Here is a 23,085-nt window from a genome sequence, read left to right as displayed (position 1 = left end):
CGCTGGGTCAGAGGCAGCTCCACAGGGTGCCCAGGTGATACTTGGGCAGGAAGATGGCACAGAGGACGACTGGCGCATAGAGGGTTCAGTTGAGGAGGGGGTTGGTAGAAGGTCCAGCACACGGAGGAACCCAGCACCAGTGATCCCTCCTAGTCGGTCTACGCGGTCAACGAGGCATCTGAAATAACGTGCAGCGTCCTCACGAGAACCCTGCACGTTATCCCGGATGCCAAGTTGATGCAAAGCCACCCCAGCCAGGACAGGCTCAACACGGTCCCGGATTGCCACGTCTGCAGGGAGAGGAAGGCCAGTTGTTGTTAGCGGATCCCCTCGCTGAAAACGGGTCTGGACGAAGGCATCCCTGCTGGTGCGGGATGATGCAGTCACAGGATCGGGGACAGGATAACACACAGGCACCTCCGCGGCCACCTGTGCTGCCTCCTGTCCCTGCCTCTGGACTGCACCACTAGCACCAGTGGAATCCCCCCTCCAGACCCCGTGTGTGGCCCTTCCATGGCCTCCTCCTCAACCAACAAAAAATATGTTTACACCCCAGAATACTCTGAGATGATAACCTGGTCACTCCTAGCGAGGAAAAGATTCCTCTTCAAATAACAATTCAAGGTTTGTCAAAATAAGTTTAAATATTAAATATTCAATCCCTAACATTTTTATGAATAAGAATTTTCTAAAGTAAACATTCTTGAATATATTATTGCAAATTCCTATTGTACTTGATTCCAAAGCTACTCAAAAAATAAATAAGAGCACGAAAATCAACAATGGACAAACTTCTTATAAAATAGTCATTTCAAAACATGATTTGTAGATTTATTTTCAAGGTTAAATTCAAAAAATATATTCAAACAAATATGTTATGGTACATTCCAGTAACAATCCTGTGTTGATCAAACAGTATTCACTTCATACTGCTTTACAGTAATTTCATCAACACATCATGCAACACGTTTCAGGGTCTTTAAATTCCCTTCTTCAGGTATGGATGTTACTTGTTCAATTTCCCTTATCTGTTAACAGAAATAGATAATTTCAATCAATAACATCTATATGATGCATCCCATTCCAAGACCAAGTGCACCTGCAGCATTAAAAGAACTTCACTGACCTTGTAGTCATGGGGTAACTCTCACCCCTGGCGGTCAAGCTGGTAAAACACCAGGAGTCAATTTCACCAAGATCTGTGGACAATGGTCCAGAAATTTTTTTGTATAAAAATATGATCCACTATATAAGAAATAAATCCAAATAATGCACCAATATGAACACTCAAAGCAAACAAAAAAGAGTCAATTTAAACTGCTACCTACTTGTAGAGGCCTCCAAGAACTTCCTATTCAATGGACCCCAAAAGTTTCAAAATGAACACTGCTGTCTGATAACCCAGTTGGATCTGTAATAAAGAATTCCCCATGTACTATGAGACCCATTCACAAACAATGAATTCCATCACCATATAAATTCAATTCAATCTATTTGTCACTCAGTAACAAAACAATCTAAACAATAAGTCCATAAGAAAAACTACACAAAATTGTTTTACACTTCTCCTCAAGTAGAATTTTTCGATATTCCTATAAACCTCTAGGAACTCACCTCTTTTCGCATAAATTCTGAAAACGAGGACCGGGAGTACGGAGAGTACAGTTGAGGAGGGGGTTGGTAGAAGGTCCAGCACACGGGGGAACCCAACACTGGTGATCCCTCCTAATCGGTCGACGCGGTCAACGTGGCATCTAAAATAACGTGCAGCGTCCTCACGAGAACCCTGCACGTTATCCGGAAGCCAAGTTGACGCAACGCCACCCCAGCCAGGACAGGCTCAACACGGTCCCGGATTGCCACGTCTGCAGGGAGAGGAAGGCCAGTTGTTGTTAGCGGATCCCCTCGCTGAAAACGGGTCTGGACGAAGGCATCCCTGCTGGTGCGGGATGATGCAGTCACAGGATCGGGGACAGGATTACACACAGGCACCTCCACCGCCGCCTGTGCTGCCTCCTGTCCCTGCCCCTGGACTGCACCACTAGCACCAGTGGAATCCCCCCCCTCCAGACCCCGTGTGTGGCCCTTCCATGGCCTCCTCCTCAACCAAACCCTCCACCAACCTGGATGACTCAGTGCCATCTTCCTCCATAGGCCGCTGTGGGGTCTCAGCTGCCCCTTCTGCTGCCGAGGAGTCCACCTCCGACCTCTGCCTCTTGGAGCTACCCTCGGCAGCTGCGGCCGCGTACGCAGCACCAGACCCCTCACTCCCTGACGAGATGACAACATGGGAGGGGAGCTGGGCCTTCCATCTCTGGCTGGTGGTGGGATCCCTGCCGCTGTGCTCCACAGCACCTTCTCCGCCCTCTTCATCAGTTGACGCTGCAGACAGGGAGAGACAGAACACAGGCATCAGGGCACCTTACAATGGTCTGATACCCACATGACAGTTGCGCATGAGTGGCAGTCTCAAACTTCACACATTGCATCACACTCCCCAACACACATATCATTTGAACCCACACACATGCGCAAATCAACAGGAATGTTGCAGCAGGCAGCACCATCCATACACATACAACAGCATGAGCATCCGAAGGTTAGCCTGACGTCACATGCAACATGGGGAGTGCCGAACACATGCACACAAGCCACCAGACATACATGCATCTGTACATCTCCACCACCTGTCGCAGTGAAATCATCGCCATCCATGTCACATCTGCCAATCAGCCTCCTACATGTCGGTGTCACATGCATCCATGGTGTATCACAGTGGCACACATGTCAAATACACACACGCATACACACACACACATATGTACATTGTGCACATACATGAAGGTGGAACCAGCATCCATGTGTCACACATGGAACGCCACTTTAGCATTTGCAACAGTGCCTAACCCCAGAGGTAACTCCTCCTGCGCACCCTGCATCTTGGTGGACTACACCTTGCCTACTCCTCACTGGTAACCTCATCTAGATGTCCTTGTTTATGCCATGCCATGCCTCTGCTGCTCACTGTGATATATCCACCCTGGCATCTACCCGCCAGCGCTCTGCACTGCATTCCCCGATGTGCCTAGCAAATGCTGACTTCGCATTGTGCCGCCCTGGTCACTATATGATCAATGTATTTAGTCAATGCTAGCCATTTGCACACTCTGTACACTCAGGACACCTTATGTTTGCTGACACCTAGCCAAATCTAGGAATTTGTATGCCTATTGTTGATTTTGCATTGCCCTAGCTAAAATCGAACCTGCCCACAGCCACGAAGCATATCCCTTAGGTGTCCATCCACCATGTTCCTTAGGGCACTCCTCCTTATACTGTACCACATTCTGCCCTCTGAAGCAACAATCTTCACTCAGGCACGCACACATCTGACACGGCCAACACACCCTCAGCCATCAGACTCCATGTCTCTCCCCAGCCTTGTACCACAGACCGTGCGCATGGCGACCCCCACAATGGACCCTATGACACCCACCTCAGACCTCCAACACCTCAATACCGACATTAACCCCTACCTCAATGACCCAGCCCTCTGGCTGGAACACTTCGTTAGCAAACCTACTCCGAATCAACCGTGTTACCTATCTCTTAGAAACAAAAGATTAGGCACCAGATTCCACATACACCCCTCCCGTAGTAACCTCCCTAAGCAAACACGACACACACTTCCATGCTCACCCATTGCACCTAACAATAGCAAACACCCCACTACAGAGGCGAAATTGCCTGTTATCAAGGGCGCCCTTATCAACGCCAGATCCCTCCCAGCGCACGCTCTAGACATAGCAGACCTTATAACATCGTCAGATCTTGACTTCATTGCCATAGCTGAAACCTGGCTACATGCCGCATCCGGCCCTTCCTTGTTCCTTGCCATACCACCCGGCTTCAGCATAATGAGATGTGACCACACCTCTGCCTCCCACTCTAGAGGTGGTGGCCTAGCCATCATCCACAAAATCACTCTGGATTTAAGAGTAATGACCAATACCAAACTTGAGTCCGCTGAACTATTATCAGTCAAACTCGCACTAACACCCAACCAAACAGCCACCCTCCACCTAATCTACAGGCCCCCAGGCCCTGCACCCTCCGTTGTCGGCGAAATATCCACCTTCCTCCTCGACAATGCTAAAACTAACTCACAAATCATCATCCTTGGAGACCTCAACTTGGGACTTGGCGACCCCAAAGATCCTATTGCACTTGATCTGGAAAATGCCCTTACCAACTCTGGCTTCATCTTGCACATCCAAGAGCTCACTCATTCTAAAGGCAGGACCCTCGACTGGCTAGCTAGCTCTAATTGTAATATCAATGTCCTGGCCATTACCTCTTGCCTTTGGTCGGACCATCACATCATCTCATTTAATATTGAAGCCGCCCCCCGTATCCCGACCGTGGTTTGCGCTTGCTCTCCCGACCAGAAACAAAAAGGACATAACCAAGGAGAAACTTCTCTCTCTGCTACTCCCTACGCTCAATACGGCCACTGACTCCTGTAATGACCCTACCACCTTAGCGGACATCTATAACTGCAGCATGCTGACAGCTATAGACTCTGTGGCCCCCATCAAATTGAGGGTGGCTAAACCTCGAGCACACCTGAACTCCTGGTTCACCCCACAGCTAAGAGTACTCCGCAAAACCAAATGCTGTGCCGAAAACCGGTAGAAAAGCCACCCTTCGGACGCGCACAAAGATGGCTTCGTCCTGGCATCGCTCACCTACAAAGCAGCCATTATAGAGGTGAAAAAAGAATCCCTTAATAATCGCATCTTGCATGCTGACTCCAACTCTAAAGAACTATTTAAGATCTTAAAAGAGCTTGAAACCCCTGTTGCCCCCGCAGACACCTGCATTAAAGACAGCAAATGGTGTGCTAACATTCAGGCAGCGCTACTGAATAAAATCACCATGCTTCAATCTAAAATCACAGCCAAACAAGACAGCCTGAAACTGGACAATCGCACTCCTACCCCAGCAGGGGCCCTCTCCCATGACCTGCCCAACTGCAAACGATTTGCTTTCTCACCGCTCACCATTGCGGAGGTAGAAAACATTATCCTGAGGATCAAATCGTCCAACTGCCAGGGCGATCCCTGCCCTGCCCCAATTATTAAGGAATCCGCCTACGATCAGGCCCCATTTATCACATCCTTTATCAACGCCTCCTTTAAAACTGGAACTGTCCCTGACAACCTTAAGGATGCATGGGTGATCCCTCTGCTCAAAAAACCCTCCCTCGACCCTAGCATACCTACGAACTACCGACCCATTACTACTGTCCTGTTCCTGTTAAAAATTCTAGACCGCGCAGCATACCTGCAAATCCAAGAGTACCTGGAAGCCAATAATCTTCTAGGTCTTAGACAATCTGGTTTCCGCCCCAGACACGGAACAGAGACAGCTCTACTAGACTTAAAAACTCAAATTGAAGTTCTAAAGGACAACAGCAAACTTGCCTTGTTACTTCTACTTGACCTCTCTGCGGCTTTCGATTTGGTCAATCACCAAATCCTATGCAAGCATCTTCACTCGGCCGCCCATTTCTGACCATCAGCAACGACCTGGATCAAATCATTCTTGAGTAATAGATCTATGCGTGTCTTTTCTCAATCCGCAGCTGCAGATCCTTCCCCTGTTCACTGCAGCGTCCCCCAGGGCTCTTGTGTGTCGCCAACGCTCTATAATGTTTTTACAAAACCGCTCTTTGATGTACTTGACTATCTGGGTGTCTCCTATACGAATTACGCTGACGACACCCAGATACTCATTCCCATCACTGGAGACTACTTGGCTGACTCTAAGGCCCTGAACGATGTTTACCTGGTCATCCAAGCTTGGATGGCACAACACCAGTTATGCCTCAACGATGACAAGAATGAGCTCCTCATCTTGGGCACTACGCAACGTCTTAGTAAACATGAACCGTCCTACCAATCGTTTATCATCGATGGCAAAACCATCCAAGTTTCGAAAGACACCACAACTCTAGGCGTCTACCTTGACACCACCTTATCACTATCCCGACAAACAAATGCAGTCAGATCTTCCTCAGCTTACACCTGCAAACTCATTGCAGCTTGCAGGCCATTCCTGACCACCCCTAACACGGTCACACTGGCCAGAACTCTCATCATGGCCAAAATTGACTGCGGGAGCGCCCTGTACCTAGGAACTAGCAAAGAGAATTTGAACAAACTGCAAATCACCCAGAATAACGCCATTAGAGCGGCCTTAAACATCCCGCGTAACCACCACATCTCGGAATCTAGATCCAATTTACGCTGGCTACCGGTCAAACAGAGGATCTCACTGAAAGTCTTAGGCCTTACCCACAAATGCCTAGCCAACCAAGCCCCCCTGTATCTCTGCAGCCGGATATCTTGTGTATAGGCGCGTTACAAATGCCATGCCATATCATATCATATCATATCCCACCATGCGCCTACCCGCCCGCAAAGAACCACCCAGACCCACTGTCTAACCATCCCTAGGTTCAAACTATAAAAAGCGGGTGGGTCTAGCTTCCCCGTCCTAGCTTCCAAGCTTTGGAATGCCCTCCCTCTCACCATCAGATCTGAAGAATGCTTTAGTGCCTTCAAATCCAAACTAAATCCTGGCTTTTCAACCAGTCTTGATTCTGGACCTCCTATGTTCCTGAGAGCCTGCCCCAGGATAACGCCTGCCCTAATCTATACTCTGTAAATATGTATATTGCTGTATGTATGCCCTGAATACTTTGCACTGTTTAAAAGTTTTGTATATATGTATGCTTATGTAACCATGTATAAAGTTGCGCCCTGATGCCTCCGGGCCTGAAGGTGCGCGTTACAAATAAAACAAATACAAATACACCACAACCATGCCACAGTACATACACATTAATTTAAACATGTGTGCACCAACACATGCATTTGGGCACCATGCATTTGAACACATACACCATTGATGTGCCTCACCCATGACTGGACTCACATGCAGCAGGCTCATGTCCCTGTACATACACATCCATACATGGGCCTTTCATGACATATGTCCAACCTGCACACTCCTGGCACACCTCAACATGCACTACGTCCAATCAGTACGCATGGACACTTACCGCTCGACTCCGGACGGGTCTGCCTCTGAAGGACCTGGAGGTGGAGCGCTGGGTGTATGTGTTCCAGGACCCTTATCTGGATGTTGGTAAGGCGGACCCGGCACCCCTCTGCATGCTTAGCCTTCAAGAGGAACCGAGCCTTGCTGAGGGTCCTGGACCTGAAGTCCTCCCAGCGCTTCCGGACGTGTTGCATGTCGCGGGCTGCCACCCCCTCCACGTTGATGGCAGCCACAATGTCCTTCCAGATCCTCTTCCGTCCTTCATTGTCGGCGCGTGAACTTCCAAAGAGGGCATCATAATTCTCCAGGACTTGCTCCACCAGGATACCAACTTCTGCGGCACTGAAGCTGGTAGCCCTCTGCTTCTCTGGCTGGGGGTTGCCAGTGGTCTCCGATGGTGTTTCCCCTGACATGGCAACCCCCGAGGCAGGTGTGGGTGGGCAACTGGGTCCTGGTGCTGGGCTGTGGAGCGATGGAACTTCAGTCTTCTGTTCCAGCAGGGGTGGTCACAGCAACTGGACCCCTGCAGATGGCTGACGTGCAGGCACCAAACAGCAGGGCACGTGGCCAGCAGGCAGGCAGGCAGCAGCAGATGGCAGGTGGGAGCGGGCTCGGGGTTCTTGGGGGCAGAAAAATGGCCTTCTGGGCAGGAGTGTGGTCTTCCGTCTGTTGTCACGTGGCCAGCTTTATACGGAGTGATTTGGCATGTGAAAAAACTGCACGTCAGCGTGTAATTCGAGTAAAGGCCCTTAGCGCGTAAGCGCATCTGTGACATAACGCGCATGGGCGTTTCCCTCCACACGGGTGCATGTTGATTGTACACGTGCAAAAACTGCACATCCGGGTGTCACTGCATGTAATTGGAGGAAAGGCCCTTTGCGTGTACGTACGTATGTGACATTGCACTTGTGAGCTGGGTTAAAAGGTACGCGTAGGATGCCATGTTCTTGTACGTGCTTTTTGTGGAGAGCGAGCGGGTGATTCTTGTACTTCTAGTCGGTTCACACGTGATTACTTCACAACGGTTTCGTACTCCTTGTATACTCAGCGTTCAATTCTTCTTTTGGCGGGGGGTGTTGCCAATGCGCACACGTGCATCTTTTTCACGTTCTTTTTCCAGGCAGATGGTGAGTCGCGCACATATTTTTCAACTGTGGTTGCCCCCGTGTGTCGCGTACCCATTCAGAGGTCATTGTAGCTTGCGTGTACCATTATTTTTGTGTTTCTGGGTGCCACAGCGTAGTGCAGGTTCTTTAATCCACGCACGTGGGCTACCAGGGGTCGCGTGCATGTTAAACTTTGTTTTCGGGGTGCCTGAGCATTGCGTGACCCGTCATCTTCCCCCAGGGGTCACAGACAGCCTTGCTAGAGCACTAGGGTACGTATTCCATCTAGTACCCTGCCCCTTTCACCCCAATTGCCCAGGACAATTGTTTACTGCACCTCCCATTCGCACAAGAACATCAGTGCCATGGTTGGGAGGCGACCAAGTGGTAAGGGAGGCAAAGGTGGCCGACCTCCAAGAGGTGGACGCCGTAGGGGACGTGGCCAGGATGCGCAGGGTGGCCCAAGAGGCCCGTGTGTGCAGGACCAATCAGGGACACCTATGCCCCTCCCCCCCAATGGGTCGGGGAGATGCAGCTGACACCATCCCAGCTCAGGCTTTGTTAACCCGGCCCATATTGTCAACCGAACCGGCACAGGATGACTCCCAGGCTGACTTCTGTGTCAGCAAGTCAAAGCCACGTGTGGTGGTGAAAGTTGCTGTCACCCGGCCATGTGGATCTGGGGCAGCAATGTCATCTGCTGCCCCAAGTAGCCAGGGTGAGGAGGCTGCAGGGGCAGCTGCATCTCAATCCACCCCAGCTCCGAGTCACCCAGCCGGGACAGTGTTGGTCCAAGTCCATCACACCGAGGTTGGTCCTGTCAACATCACCCAGCAGCCAATGCCTGCAGTGAGACCTTTGGTCATCGTGCCTTTGGCTACTTCCAGTGCCCAGTCCACCTGCGCTTCAGCCCCTACCAACCAGAGTGGCGTAAGCCACTCAGGGTCCGCACCACCTCCCAAGAGGAAGAAGGGTGCTCTTGCGGTACAGGCTGGGACCCCAGACACAGCTCCCCCCTCCGGCACGTCAAGGAAGCGTAGTTTCAATGATGTGGAACTAGACGCATTTGTGGGCTACGTGTCGGCCCATGGCCGCAAAATGCTGGTGACTGCAGGGTGCAAGACTACGACTGCTCAATGTAGGGCCCACTGGCAGTGCATCGCGGACCAGATGAGTTCCCTTGGATTTGTGAGGCGCACAGCTGATGATTGCTCTAAGCGGTGGAATGACCTCAAACGCAGAGCAAAGAACAAGCTGGCTTCCAATCATGCCTATTCTGGTGACTGGCAGTGGGTCTCCACCAGAGGAGGAAGTACTCACAGAACATGAGTCTATCGCTGGAGGCTTCATCACAGAGGATCAGATCCAAGGCGTGGGAGACCTACCAGATCTTGAGGCAATGTCCGGTGAGTGGCCATGCATGTGTATGCAAACCATGTGTATGTTGTTTGGGTGATGTGTTCTGATTGAGTGCCAGGTGAGGCTGTGTAGTCATGACTGCTATGGGTCACCCATGTGGTGCCTCCAAACCATCCCCCGGCCTTTGGTTTGGGTTTTACAGTATCCCTTCTGACCGCATTTGACAATTTGCACCTAATTACTGCACTTGCCCTTCAACTGCCATCATGCCACAACATTGTTCATAGTGTATTCCTGTTCATTCTGCCTGATTGATTAAATCCTTTGCATGTTTACCACACATTTTTGTGCTGTTCTGCCCCAAATGTAACATACTTCAGACATAGATTACACCCCACAATGCCCCACATTTGTTTACTTATTATGTGACTGATTTCATCAATCAGGCTGATTGAGTAATGTGCACCTACACATGGCCTGCACACAATCACTACGGGCCCCTGTTTGAAAGTTCAACAGGACAATTCTCTTCAGTAATGTCAAAATGACCAACCATTGATGTATCCCTGTGCCTGCCATCACTGCATTAGTGAACACTGGCTTTGTTGCAGCGTGTGGCACATGCGTGTTTTGTCACACTCTTTTGCATGTTCTATTTCATGATGTCCATCTCACATGGATGGGTGACAGTACTGATTTGCTACCATCTGAGTGTCCTTGTCAAATCTGCCATGGCTACGCTATGTGCCATCTGTGTGCTGGCATGTGTCATGTATGTGGATTGTCCATGCAACTTACAGGCAAATGTGTGATGCCGGTGCTATGCAGCATGTAGCACATGTGTTGCTTTCCCATCTTGAAGTCTTCAGTGGCTGCTTTTAGGCTCCCCTTCCACTTCTTTGCCAGTGCATGCATGCCAGAGTTATTGTCATGTGTGACATGTCATTTATGTATTCGATGTGTACTTCGTGATGCCTATGTGTGTGGGCTATGCTGCTCATGCCTGTGTTCATTACTTTTATTTTATGTTTTTGCAGGTGATGAGGCACTAGATGCTGTTGAGGAGGAGGAGATGGCGCAGAGGCAGGAGTACTCACAGACACAACCAGGCAGCAGTGGTGGATGTGGGTTGATGGTGGGTGAAAAATCCATTACTCCTACAGACAATCCTGTCCACAGGTGTCACTGGGTACACCTCCGCAGACTTCTACAGCTCAGGTGCTGAATCTGACATTGAGAGAAATGTCCCGTCGCAGGTGAGTGTTTCTGGCAGGGATGCTGTTCTGTCCAACCCACATGCACTGGGGGTAGACCCCGCTATGGGCCATTCAGTGTTGGAAAGTCCGCCTGTGGTGGTTACGGATGCAGGGTCACACGCCACTATATTTGCTCCTGTTCCTGGGCCAGCAGATCAAAGGAGGAATTCAGTCCTGCAGCCTCAGGCAGTGCCAGCACAGCAAGGTGCACATCACCTTGCCCCAAACCGGTGCGCCACCAGGCAATACTGTGTGGGAGAACTCCATATATACCATTGCAGCACAACAGGGGTATCATGTGAAATGATGGCTCAGGTCATGGATTGGGTGGCCACTTCCATTCTCCCTCCTGAAAGGCAGGTGGTGCTCCAGCAGCAGGCAACAGAGTCCATGTGCCGCTCACAAAGGGAGGACATGTTGGCGTCCAACAGGAACCGACGGGCTGGCCTGGAGACTCTGCATACAGCCATATATGTAGAGTCACAGGCCCACAGGGATGCCCTGAGGTTAGAACACAGGTCCCCCAGAGATACTCTGGGTGCACTTGAGGTGTCCCAGTGTACAAGGTCTGAACAGCAGCTGGAGCAGTTGACAAGCACACTCTCAGCTGAGCTCCAGGCAACCTGTGAGGAGATCCGGGCATCACGCGAGGCCTTGCAGGCAGAAATGCGCGCTACCCGTGAGGTGCTGCATGGGGATCTCCGTACCATCATCCTGCAGAACCAAACCTTTCAGACCTGCATGCTTGCTGCCATGGAGGAGCATGCCAGGGCTTTGCGTGGTCTGCCTCCCATATCACGCCCACCTTCTAATGTACCACCAGAGGGTGATGACAGCTTTGGCAGTTCTCCCACTGTAGGGTAGCCGTGCAGGCCATGATCCCATGGAGGTTTTTTTTTCTCAACATCTACGCCTGTGGGTGTTGGGGTGCACCCTGTACCTCCTCCCTCCTGGGTGGCCTCCACATCCCCCCACCCTGGTCGACACATGGCCATTTTTGATTTTAAAAAAATAATAATCTTGTTTTTTTTCATGTCATTCTGAATTGCAAAATGAAAATAGTATTTAATTCATTTATTATGTATTTTTCATCGTCTGTTTCTATTTATTATTTTCATTTTATTTTCATTTGTAATTTGTTATTTTAATTTAATAGATTTTTGTTAATTTAAATTGTATTCTGAATTTACTTTTATTATTTTATTTATTTGGTTTACTTTACATTTACTTTTTCTTTTCATTTATTAAATTTGCTTTTACTTTTTTGTTCATAACCATTTTCTTCCAGATTGTGAAGTCATGTTACAGTGTGTTGCTTTGTGTGGCTCCTGTAGGCATCCACTGTGTATTCCAGCTGGGCACATGCAGGCTTGTCCTGTCTTTGGGTTGGATACTTGGGTTCCTGACACACACGCCCCACCTGCTTCCCCTTTCAAGGGGCTCCCAGAGGGTGTGACCAAGTGACAGTAACTTACACAGAGGCATTGGGCTCCTATAAGTTGTGTGGGCAATCTGTAGTCCAAACTGTGTATACATCCCTAGTGGGGATTGGTGTTCATTTCTCCACTGCATGGTGGATTTGTATATGGCTTTACATATAGGACTTTTTGCATACATAGATGTTACTTCTTCATGTCTTGACAAGCCCGTCTCCATTGCAGATGCAGTTCATGTTGTATGCAGTACACTGCCACATTTGGCTACCAGCAACACACTGCAGTTGGAAGGGGTCGATGTGCTGCCTTTATCAGGTTGTGACACTTGCACTACGTTCATTTTTTACTGTCATATGTTGCCACTGTTCGATCCTGTACTGATGTTTTGTCTTGCTGGTAAGTATTTGTTCATGTGCGCTGTTTTTTTTTCATTAGTGAGAGGAAATTGTCCCTGGCCTGTTTCCATTTGGGACGGTGCACTTTGTGACACTTGTGTCATGTGCTGTGCATTCATTTGGTTACTTTCACATAGCATGCCATGCCATGGTGTGTTGGGTAGCTGAGAAGGGGTTAGGGAGGGGTTGGGTGACATGCCACTATTTGGATGTAGTATTTTGCTAGAGGGTAGTCCTTCATGCTGCATAAATGTGTGCCTTTTACTCACACAGCATTGAGTGTGTTTAAGTAGCTAGGGATGCACACAATGTAGCACTTCCAGATAAACAATCTCAGGGTGGTATGGTTGTGACAGTTGACTGTCCCTTTTGTTATCATCATAAATTGTCAGCTGGTATGTGCTAGGCCTGTGTGCATTCTGCAGAGGTGGGATTTTCGGTGAAAAAATTTGTCACCAGCTGGGTACGGGCTGCCTCACCACGTGCCCTTTCACCTCCCATGCGCAGCGGCCGTGCATGTGGTTGGGGATGTGGGGGCACCACCATGTCCACCGCCACGCCCGGCCGGGTTGCAACATTGTGCAGGACACATGCTGCCACTATGATCCTGCACACAACTGGGGGCGCATATAGCAGCTGCCCACCACAGCGGTCAAGGGAGCGAAAGCATGACTTCAGCACTCCGAATGTGTGCTCCACTATGCCCCGGGTTGCAATATGGGCTGTGTTGTATCTTACCTCGGGTGGTGTGGTAGGGTTCCGTATTGGCGTCATCATGTAGGTGCTCAGAGTGTAGGCACTGTCCCCTGTAGAGGTTATTATGGTTGTCATTAGTTGGGTTTTCCCATTTCTCAGTGTCTGACATGCATGCATGTGCAGAGGCATTTATACTCCCCAATAAGCCATGTGTCGCCATGCCTCCCAGCTTCCAGGTCCCGGTTTAGGGGTGACATTCGGAATATGAAACTATCATGGCTGGACCCCGGATAGTTGGCTTATACTGAGGTGATGATTCCCTTGGCATCACATACAACCTGCACGTTGATGGAATGCCAGTGCTTGCGGTTTCGATAGATGTGCTCAGTGGCCCTGGGAGGACGGAGAGCCATATGGGTGCAATCAATGGCACCAAGCACTTTGGGGAAGTGTGCCACCCCGTAAAAGTCCGGGACGATGGTCTGCCTTTCTGCAGGTGTTCTGGGCATATGTGCCTGCGGACTGAGGGGCGTGCAGACATGATCACCAACACCTGGTGTAGGCAGCGTGACTGCGTGGCTTGTGAGCCACCCCAAACTATGGCACTTGTCCGCTGAAATGAACCAGTAGCCAAGAAGTGCAGTACATTGAGCACCTATTCCTAGGAGCTCAGTGCTTGGGAGCACAGGGTGGGTGATGTGAGGTCATCCTCCCACTCCCTGACCAGTTCTAGGATTATTAGTGGTGGAAACCTGTACCTCCCATACACCCAGTCATCAGGCATCCCAAAAAGGCTGGTCCTGGGTAAAGAAATGCGGGGCCTGGCTATCCTCCTCCTCCTGCGGTGTCCCACGACCACGGCTGCCAGGAACAGTATATTCATCGTAGCGTATGAGCTTGTTTGTTGTTTGCGTGTACTTTTATGCTGCGCGGGGCAGCTTACGCCTGCTTCCTGCTGGCGTACGTGTTTCCGGATTAGCGCCTCTTTTTTGGCGCACGGGTTTCCCCTGTTCGATTCCATGAATATGTGTTGTTAGTGCGCATGTGGGGGTTGCGAGCATTTACCTCCCGTACTTCCCAACATACGCCCACATTTTCACACATTGTTCCCCATTCCGCGTGTTACGCACCGTGTTCCGTCCACTTTTCTTGTGTGTGCTACATGTTGTGCGCTTTCCCTGTGCGCTTCGTGCACGGCGTTTGGTGACGTGTGCGCCCGCGTGCGCCAACCACGGATTTGGCGCACATTCCGGGGTTTACACACGCAGCGCATTCCATGAATCGACGAACGGCTGCATGTGCGGCTTTAGCACGCGTGTACTGCATTTTTCATGCTTGCGCTCCCCTTTTCGACGCACATTTATTCCATGAATTACCCTGTATGTGTTTTTAAAAAAAAAAACAGGAGGCACAGAACAAGGAGAAACAGTACACTGCTCTTGGCTCTATGTTGTAGGGAAAATTATGTAAAGAATGGGCTTGCACTAGAGAGAGAGAAGCAAAACCACAGTCAGCAAGATCTGGGATTATGATCCCTGTGTAGGTGGGCATGACTAGGGTTTGGCATGATGCTAGAAGATAAGTGGGTGGCATTTCTCTGGATGTCTCTTCCAGCTTACAAAAATAGTAGTAGCAAACTCTTGTATCGAGAGTGGGGAGAAGAGTCTCTTATGTAAGCCAAGTTTTTACAGGGGAGTTTAGTGGTATCAAAAGTGCAACCGTTCATCTCCCCAAGACGTGCTTGATGTTGAAAATTAAGCAATTTCATTACTTAGCATATATTCTGTCACTCGGGTCTGGATGCAAGTAATGTGTCTGATTCGCTGAAAATGGTAATCATTTTTGAGCTACTACAAAGTGTTTAGTGGCTGGAAATAATTCCTTGCAGTAGCACTTGGTCCTTTTGAGACATCTCAGTTTGTTGATTCATCGCTTCTGACAGAGAGCAAGATGTTTCGCTAACACTAGGCCATCTCAATTGAGTGCTTTCTACAAGACAACCTTTTGTGTTGGATTGTACACATAAAACTTTTGTAACCTTATTCGATGATGAGTCTCTTGCTTTACCGCACACTAGTTAAAGTTATTATATCAATATGTCACACCGCCATCAACCACACCCTCAATCGCTTTGAGTTTGTTCGCAAGTATTAAATCCACTTTTATTATTCTATGATTAATTCATAATTGCAATTTGTCGGTATCTGTAACAACCCCATTACTAGCACACATCGTTTCCACCCGAGGTTCTTCATCAGGTGGCGACTTAATAAAGAAAAGCAGTATAGAGGCAACCTTTTTCTTAAACGTGTTGGAACAGATTACGCAGCGGCTCAGCTATAGAGATTAAATCCTCCTGGCATGGGTGTGATTGTAATCCAAAATGGTTGCATTGCAATCAAGAAATTGTAACGCAATTTTTCAACAGAACTACTTATAAACAACTGCAATGCGAATCAGCTGTATCTGCAAGAGATTCATGCAAAAACATTTTGAATTTTGGATTGGATAAGAAATGGCTCACTAATAAAAATATTCACATTTCTGTTACTGGAAACTGGAGCAGTGCCCATTTTACAGTGTTCTGAAGATCCCTATGAAAAGGTAACCTGCCCAAAGAGCAATCGTTAAACAGAATGATGGGTTACTGGAACTAGTGGCAAAGAACGTTGACACTTTCTAAAGGGCTTGATTAAGACCGCTGCTCAAACCTTTGTGCACAACAAAAGTTGTGAGAGCCACAGTTACATTATAATTGCAATTAGGAATGAATCAAATGATGATTATAACAACATTGGATTAAATACTTGAAATGAAACTCAGTGGTGATCATTGTTCAGTAATTTGACTAGCGGGTTGTTGGTGTGACACATTTTTTAAGCGTACTAGCCATTAATGCATGGCAGGCAATGGATCCAAAGCATTTGCGTCTTCATGAAATTGTCATGCTTGCTTAATTGTGTGTGGCTTTGTATGACGAAGAGGAAGTAGGTTGCGGAAAAGGCAATTTTGTTGCATGCTGCTCTGCGCCATACAAATAAATGAAAATATGGCATGGCAAAAAAACTTTTATATGTACATTTTATACATGCTAATTTGTGCTGCGTCATAATAAACATGCCCCCCCCCCACTCTAAAATAAATTGTGTAAAAAGGTCCCATGGTACATGTGATAAATTTCCATCTAGCTGTAATACATTTTATAATCTAATAAAAACAAACTTTTTTTTTGCATGTCAAGCTAGTGAACATCATTTGTATACATTAATATTTAAAATGTAGCTTTTCTGTTTTACACACATTGGGCCTGATTTACAACACATTGCCCCATTGTAAAAACACTTTTGTAAATCAAGCGCTTTGTCTTGGAAGCAGACACAGAATTGCCAGTTTATTAGCACCGTAATGGGGGAAATGCCCCATTGCAGTGTCTGTTGCCTAACAATTCACGCCTAAAACCAGCACCGCCGTGAACAAAAGGAAGGCAATTTACACAGACCCATGATCATCTGCTTTTCATTCTGCTGTGAAGGTTAGCAGGTCGCATACGATTGATCCAGATGTTCATGTTTGTGGGGGGGGGGTGCTGGAGCCCAATTCGACCACTGGCGTTGCACCATGCGTAGTAATGGGTTCTGTGTGTTGGAGTGCTGGTGATGTCACAGCTTCGGAATGTGGTGGCTCTGGGGTTCTGATAATGACGGTTTGGACTAAGCAGTAAGAGTGGCTGGTTGATGGGTGTGGGGAAGCCCAGTGTCCTTACTCGTGTACTTGTGTCTTCATTCCCTACCATCCCATAGTGTTTAGTGATCCTGCAAGCGTGGCAGACCATGGACAATGAAGGAAAGTGAAACTTACCTATGGAGGGAGCTCTCTTTCTTTCACCATGTTTTTTTGTATTGCCCTTTGTGCCCTGCAGGAATCTGTGCAGTTGATTGATGCTCTAAACCCTCGGAGAAACTCCGATCATACTGTGGCTGGCTGTCTCCCCACATGCCCCTGCAAAATGTGCATGGTATGCACAGTTGTAGTGCAGATTAGGTTTACAGAAAGAATGCTGATCATGCAGTACGCTATTATGAAAGTGACTTGGGGTATGTTACGTGGGATTTTCTTAAGCACACCTCTGCCAATTACATGACGTTGTGGTGCTGATGACCATCTTGAATGACCACAGATGTACTGCGCTGCGTTAAGAAAGTGATGGTATAGGTATGTGGGGTTGGTGAGGTGAAGTGTCCTGGTAGAGAGTGTGTGAACGCTACCGACCTTCTCAATCTTCTGTCAGGGTTGTGAGGTGAATTGTGATCATCTGTGTGATTCTTGTTTGGTGATGTTGGGCAGCTGGCTTCTGTCTGTAATAAAGCCATGGTATGGGTCTGTGCAGTGAGCGAGGTGGTAGTCCTAGCAGGGGAGTCCAATAACTGTGCCCTGCCCATCTGCCTGCCTGCCGTGGTGTGTTCAGTCCATGTCTGAATGCCTTTGATTCATAGTAAGTGCTGTTAAGCAGGGGGTGGGGGCAGGGGTACCTATAAGCCTTCCCCATCTGCTACTGCAAGGAATTTCATGCTGTGGTTCAGTAAATTGAGTAGTCCTGGCAGCGGGGGGGGGGGGGGACAGGGGGGTGGCGGAGGAGGTCGGTCCCCTCACTATTTCTTACCTTTCTAGGGGATGTCGTGGGATGAATGACCATCTGTCTAATTATTGAACTTTGTGTTCTGGAAGGAGGCATGGGTAGCAATAGAACCTTCCTATTTACTGTCCATTGGACTCTATTGGTTCCGAGGTACATTTCAAGTTGCAGGCTATTAATCTAGTTCTCTTCACGCGCACACAACACTATTTCTTACTCGCCAAGTGTAGATTGCCATTCGCCAGTAGTTAGTAACAAGTACACATTATCTGACCTTTGGTGGTTTATTGAAGTGAGGTCATGAATTGACATCTGTGTGGGTCTTCCTCCGTGCTGACAGATAGGTGATGTTAAGTAGCAGTAGGCTTTCCTAACAAATGTATGCAAGCGGGCTGGCCAGAGCACCATTTGTGCTACAGTTCATCCCCATGGAAACGTGCAGGTCGCCTTTGAGAATAAGATGCCCATCTCCTTTCCAAAAATGAGGCATCTTAAAACTGCACATACTCGGTGCTATCTTTAGATGACCCGTTTTTGAGAATCTGGGTTTAAAAAAAAATAAAGGTCACAATTACAGGGTGGGAGAGGGAGAGAGTGGGAGTTATAGGCCAGATGGAAAGGAAAGAGCAAGGAAGTTGGCTAGAGGATGAAGCGGTGGGCAAAAAAGCAGAGAGAGAGCAATGGGAAAAACTGGGGCAGAGCGGAAGTGATGGGCCCGAAAGCAGAAGGGGGACGGTGGGCCCAAAAACAGAGAGGGAGCGGTGGGCTAGCAAGCAGTGGGGGAGGGGTTCACCAAAAAGCAGAGTAGGAGCAGTGGCTGAAAATGCAGGGAGGGAGCATTCAGCTAGACGGGGAGTGGTGGGCCAGAAAGAAGGAGCAAGCTGACATTTGGGTGAAAGGATGGGAAAAATGCGATACACTGGAAGAAAGGATGTACTGCAGGGGCAAGAACATTTAGGTTGCAGGAGAAACTGGAGCGCTTAAGGTGTGAGTTGGGAGTGGGGCAGGGACTGGGGAGAGAGAGTTGTGACTTGGCGGTGTGACAGAGCAAGTGATTATGCCCATAACTGGCAGAGTGAAAGGTTTGGGAGTGTAAGTTGTGGAGAATTGGTGAGTTTGAGGGGTGTTGATGTGTGGGAGATTGGAAAATACAGAAGGGGAATATTTTCACCAGTACAACAAATGATCAATACGTTAATATTAAATAGGCACGCATATTAAACCAAAAAAACAGAGCAAAACCAACACTGCTCTGTGAAGGCAGTGGCATCCAAGACTGTTCATGTTAAATTGATAGCAGAGACGACATACAAAGGTGCAAATAATAACAACCTGGGCCTCTTCTAGCTTCATACAGACTGCCTCTTTCTAGCTGCCTGGCTGCCTGGTTCTCTTGCACCCTCCAATCAATACAAAAGTGATGCAAAAATGCTGCAATAAATACAATTCGGTGGCACATAATTTGCTTTTTTATGTCACAAAATGTTCTGTTTCATGTTGGAAAATTATGGAGGGTGTGTCTATATATATTACATGGCCTGCGGTAGCGGCCATGTAGTTATGGTTAAGTTGCTAAACCCATAGGAAGAGCACTTTTTGGGTGGCTTATAACTACGCCCCCCCTGGACGAATCCTCACCAAACTTTGCAAAAAAAGTATATGGCCGACTCTGAAAGTTTGGTGAGGTTTGGTCAAGGGGGGGCATAGTTATAGGGGGTCCCAAAATTTCTTTTTTGCACATAGACATAATGGGAAAAAACTTTGCTCACGCATACAGCCCAAACCGCTGGACGGATTTTCACCAACTTTGCGGCAGGAGTGGCGGCTTGTTCCCGAAAGCATGCTTTTGTTAATTTGGTGTAAATCCGTCCAGTGTTTTTATTTTTTTAAACGACCAAAACCGAAGGCAAAAAAATTAATGCTATCTATGCCCGCTCCGCTGACACACTCCCCTGTTCGCTGCGCTGACAGACACCGATTGGCTTATAGACTTGCGTCATGTCCGCGGACACACAACGTGTTCGCTGATTGGCTGGCGTGAAGCGTAAGGTGTGTCAGATTTTTGGAAACGCCCACCATATTGGATTCGCGGACATCGGCCGGTGTCCGTGGACATTGCAGTAAAAACATATTAAAAACACAACATTGCACTTGTCAAACCTATCAAATAATCTCTGGGGAGGTGAGGGGTGATGAGGATGGGATGGAATATGGCTGCAAGAAGCAAAAAAACTGGTGTTTTCCGCTGCGAAAGTCTGCATGTTCGCGAACAGTCCTGTGAAAGTTTGCGGTCACCTCTGCATTACTGGTTTGGTGAAAAGCAGTTCTTGGATGGCTTATAACTTTGGCGCCACTTAATGGAACTGCATGTAATTTTGCAATTATATTCCTGAACTGATCCGGAATAAGTTTGGTGGGATTTTGTCAAGAGGGGGCAAAATTAGAGGGGGTCCCAAATTATTTTAAAGACTTATAAATGGGTTGCCATTTAACAAATCTACACAAAGGTGTGCAAAAACATTATAGATCTAGATATACATGTTTTCGCAGTGTTTGGTGGGATTTTGTCAGGAGGGGGCAAAATTAGAGGGGGGGTCCCAAAATATTGTAAAGGCTTATAAATGTGGTGCAATTTGACGAATCTACACAAAAGTTTGCAAAAAGATTTTAGAACTAGATATAAATGTTTTCATAAAGTCTATATAGATTTTGTCAAGTGGGGGATAGGTTATATGACTATTGTATGTGCATACATTTGACACTTTTGAAGAAATATAACGTGTGGCTTTCCAGCAAACCTGTGGAAGAACCATTGGCAAGGATCTGAAAACATGGTTTTGCAAATGTGCCCGTGTTTTATTTTTGAACAAGTGTCATAATGTAGGTACAAAAAATAGTGATAAACCTTTTCGGTGAATGAGGTATAGCCGGTAGCCATGGGCAGTGGCCAGATTGTCCGGGTCATGGAATAAGGTCATGATCCAGACAATCTGGCTACTGGCCATGACCACACGGGACAACACATGGGGTTAAAGTGGCCATGTCCACCTGGGACCGGCTTTGTGGTAAAGTTGTTTGAAATTTGGATAGTTTTGAAAGGGAAGAAAATGTGCTTGTAGTAATATGGTCATAGGGTTTTCTCTTTGCCTTCTAGAGGCTGCCATGGAAAGTGAAGAGGGGCCCTCTATGGAACCCCACCTTCCCTTTCCATGGTGGCCATCTCGCAAAAGGAATTTCCTTCCTACACCGGGACCTGTGGCATCCCGGTGTAGGAAGGAAAATCCTTTTTTAGCACCCTGAGTTCCCAATTTGGGAACCTACGGTGCTAATGGCCTTCATCCCTCATTAGAGGGGCTGGAATGGAGGGATAATGGTCCGGAGACCTCGTTATCCACCCTCCCTTTGCTTGGGCTGATAACTTGGGCTACTGGGCCGGTATCCACCGCTCCAGTCCCTGGAACGGGGAATGAACGCCACAATATTCCCATTACCATTACACAAAATGCAAATGGAAACGTTGGAAAATCTTATTGAGTCGATGTACTTTACTGAGAAATGGCGTCTATATGTTTTTTTTAGTTCTATTTTTTAACAGTGAACGGTGGTTCCTAAAGGAACATTTCTTTTGTTGTTTTTGGATGCATTTTTTTGGCAGGAGAGCTAAGAACGAAAGGTGGGGAGGAAAATGACGGAAGAAGCACCAAACACTAATATGGAGGGGCAGATGGACAGGGGAAAACGTTGCGCGTGTGTTATTTCTAAGGTAGGAGGCAGTGTTTGTTATGCTCCTTGATTACAGCAAAGGTGGTGGCTCTTGGGGAGCAGGGATGGCCATAGCTGATGCCATTTTAAGATAAATAGCAGGTTTGCTAAAATGATGTACTGTGTACTAGATTGATAATGGATAATGAGTAGGAATAGATGTTGGAGCTGTGCAAGGGAAATTTTGAAGTTGAAAGTTCCTAGATCAGTAGAAAATGCAGTTCCAAACTGTCCGCGAAGCACGGATCTTATGGTGAAGTGTGGACGGGTTCTCGGAAACGTCATCATTTTGCGCGCCAGCGTATGGTCATGTGGCACTGTCTGGAAGGTGCGCAATGAAGTCAGATGTTCGTAGATGTCTACGGATGCAAAACTAGTTGAAATAGTTGCAAAACGTGTATAGAAGTGTTAAAAATGATTCTAGAAGGTGGGAAATGGCAGAGTTTTAAGGTGACACTTTGTAAATTGGACACAAATATTGTTATATTTGGCAAGTATGATATTAGTAAGTTGTAGGAAAATAGCATGCACTGGTAAAAACCCATGTAATTCACTGAAAAAACGTTATTAAAGGGACGTTATGGTTAAGTTGGACTAATAAAAACCTATGAAATTCAATGAAAAAACTTTGTTAAAGGGACGTTATGGTTAAGTTGGACTAATAAAAACCTATGAAATTCAATGAAAAAACTGTGTTAAAGGGACGTTGTGGTTAAGTTGCACTAATAAAAACCTATGAAATTCAGTAAAAAACGTTGTTAAAAGGACGTTATGGTTACAAGTAAAATCGAAAACCCCCTGAAATTCGCCAGTTATGGTAAGCTAAGCAACCATAACTCGCGTCACCACTGTGCACTGCTAAGACTAACACCCAGGACATCAAAGATGCCTTCGAAAAAACCTGCTCCCCAGTGATGGGGGCATCCATCCCCAAAGTGTGCTCAGTGGTGAACATCGGAAGGGAACCCTCCCCCACAAAGTAAGCTTCCATATCTTCACCATCTGTGGGCTCCATCCCCTCATGCAATTCCTCATAAAAGGAATCTCTCAACAATCCTAGCTGATGTCCCCTCCATTGCCCCCTCTGGACTCCTCACCTCCGAAATCCACCATTCTGCCCGCTGCCCCTGTATGCGGGCCGCCAGTAGCTTGACCGCCTTATCTCTTTTTTTTCATAAGATTTCTGCTTCAGAAACTGGAGCTTGCGGACTATCCTCCCGTCCTCTAGTAACCGCAGCTCAACCTTCTTACCCCGCACTTCCTCTATCCATTCTCCACCCCTCCATCTGATTTGTAAAGACGCCTTTCCAGGGT

General features: G+C 47.7%; 1 protein-coding gene across 2 annotated transcripts in view; it reads left to right on the top strand.

Annotated features, from left to right (window-relative positions):
• Positions 1 to 23,085, top strand: part of LOC138492234 (uncharacterized) — a 765,255-nt gene that overhangs the window by 37,391 nt on the left and 704,779 nt on the right. Inside the window, exon 2 of one of the 2 annotated variants that reach the window (XM_069619270.1) lies at positions 21,665 to 21,772. The exons of the other annotated variant lie outside the window; for it this stretch is intronic. Coding sequence (XP_069475371.1) covers positions 21,695 to 21,772 — 78 coding nt within the window. The 5' untranslated portion in view covers positions 21,665 to 21,694. The remainder of the gene's footprint in view (positions 1 to 21,664; positions 21,773 to 23,085) is intronic. 2 annotated transcript variants of the gene reach the window in all.

The sequence above is a fragment of the Ambystoma mexicanum genome, chromosome 10 (assembly GCF_040938575.1).
Source record: "Ambystoma mexicanum isolate Mex_15411 chromosome 10, UKY_AmexF1_1, whole genome shotgun sequence".
In the NCBI taxonomy this organism is placed as follows: domain Eukaryota; kingdom Metazoa; phylum Chordata; class Amphibia; order Caudata; family Ambystomatidae; genus Ambystoma; species Ambystoma mexicanum.
The sequence above is the reverse complement of the archived record's forward strand: the minus strand, read 5'-3'. Positions and strand labels throughout refer to the sequence as shown.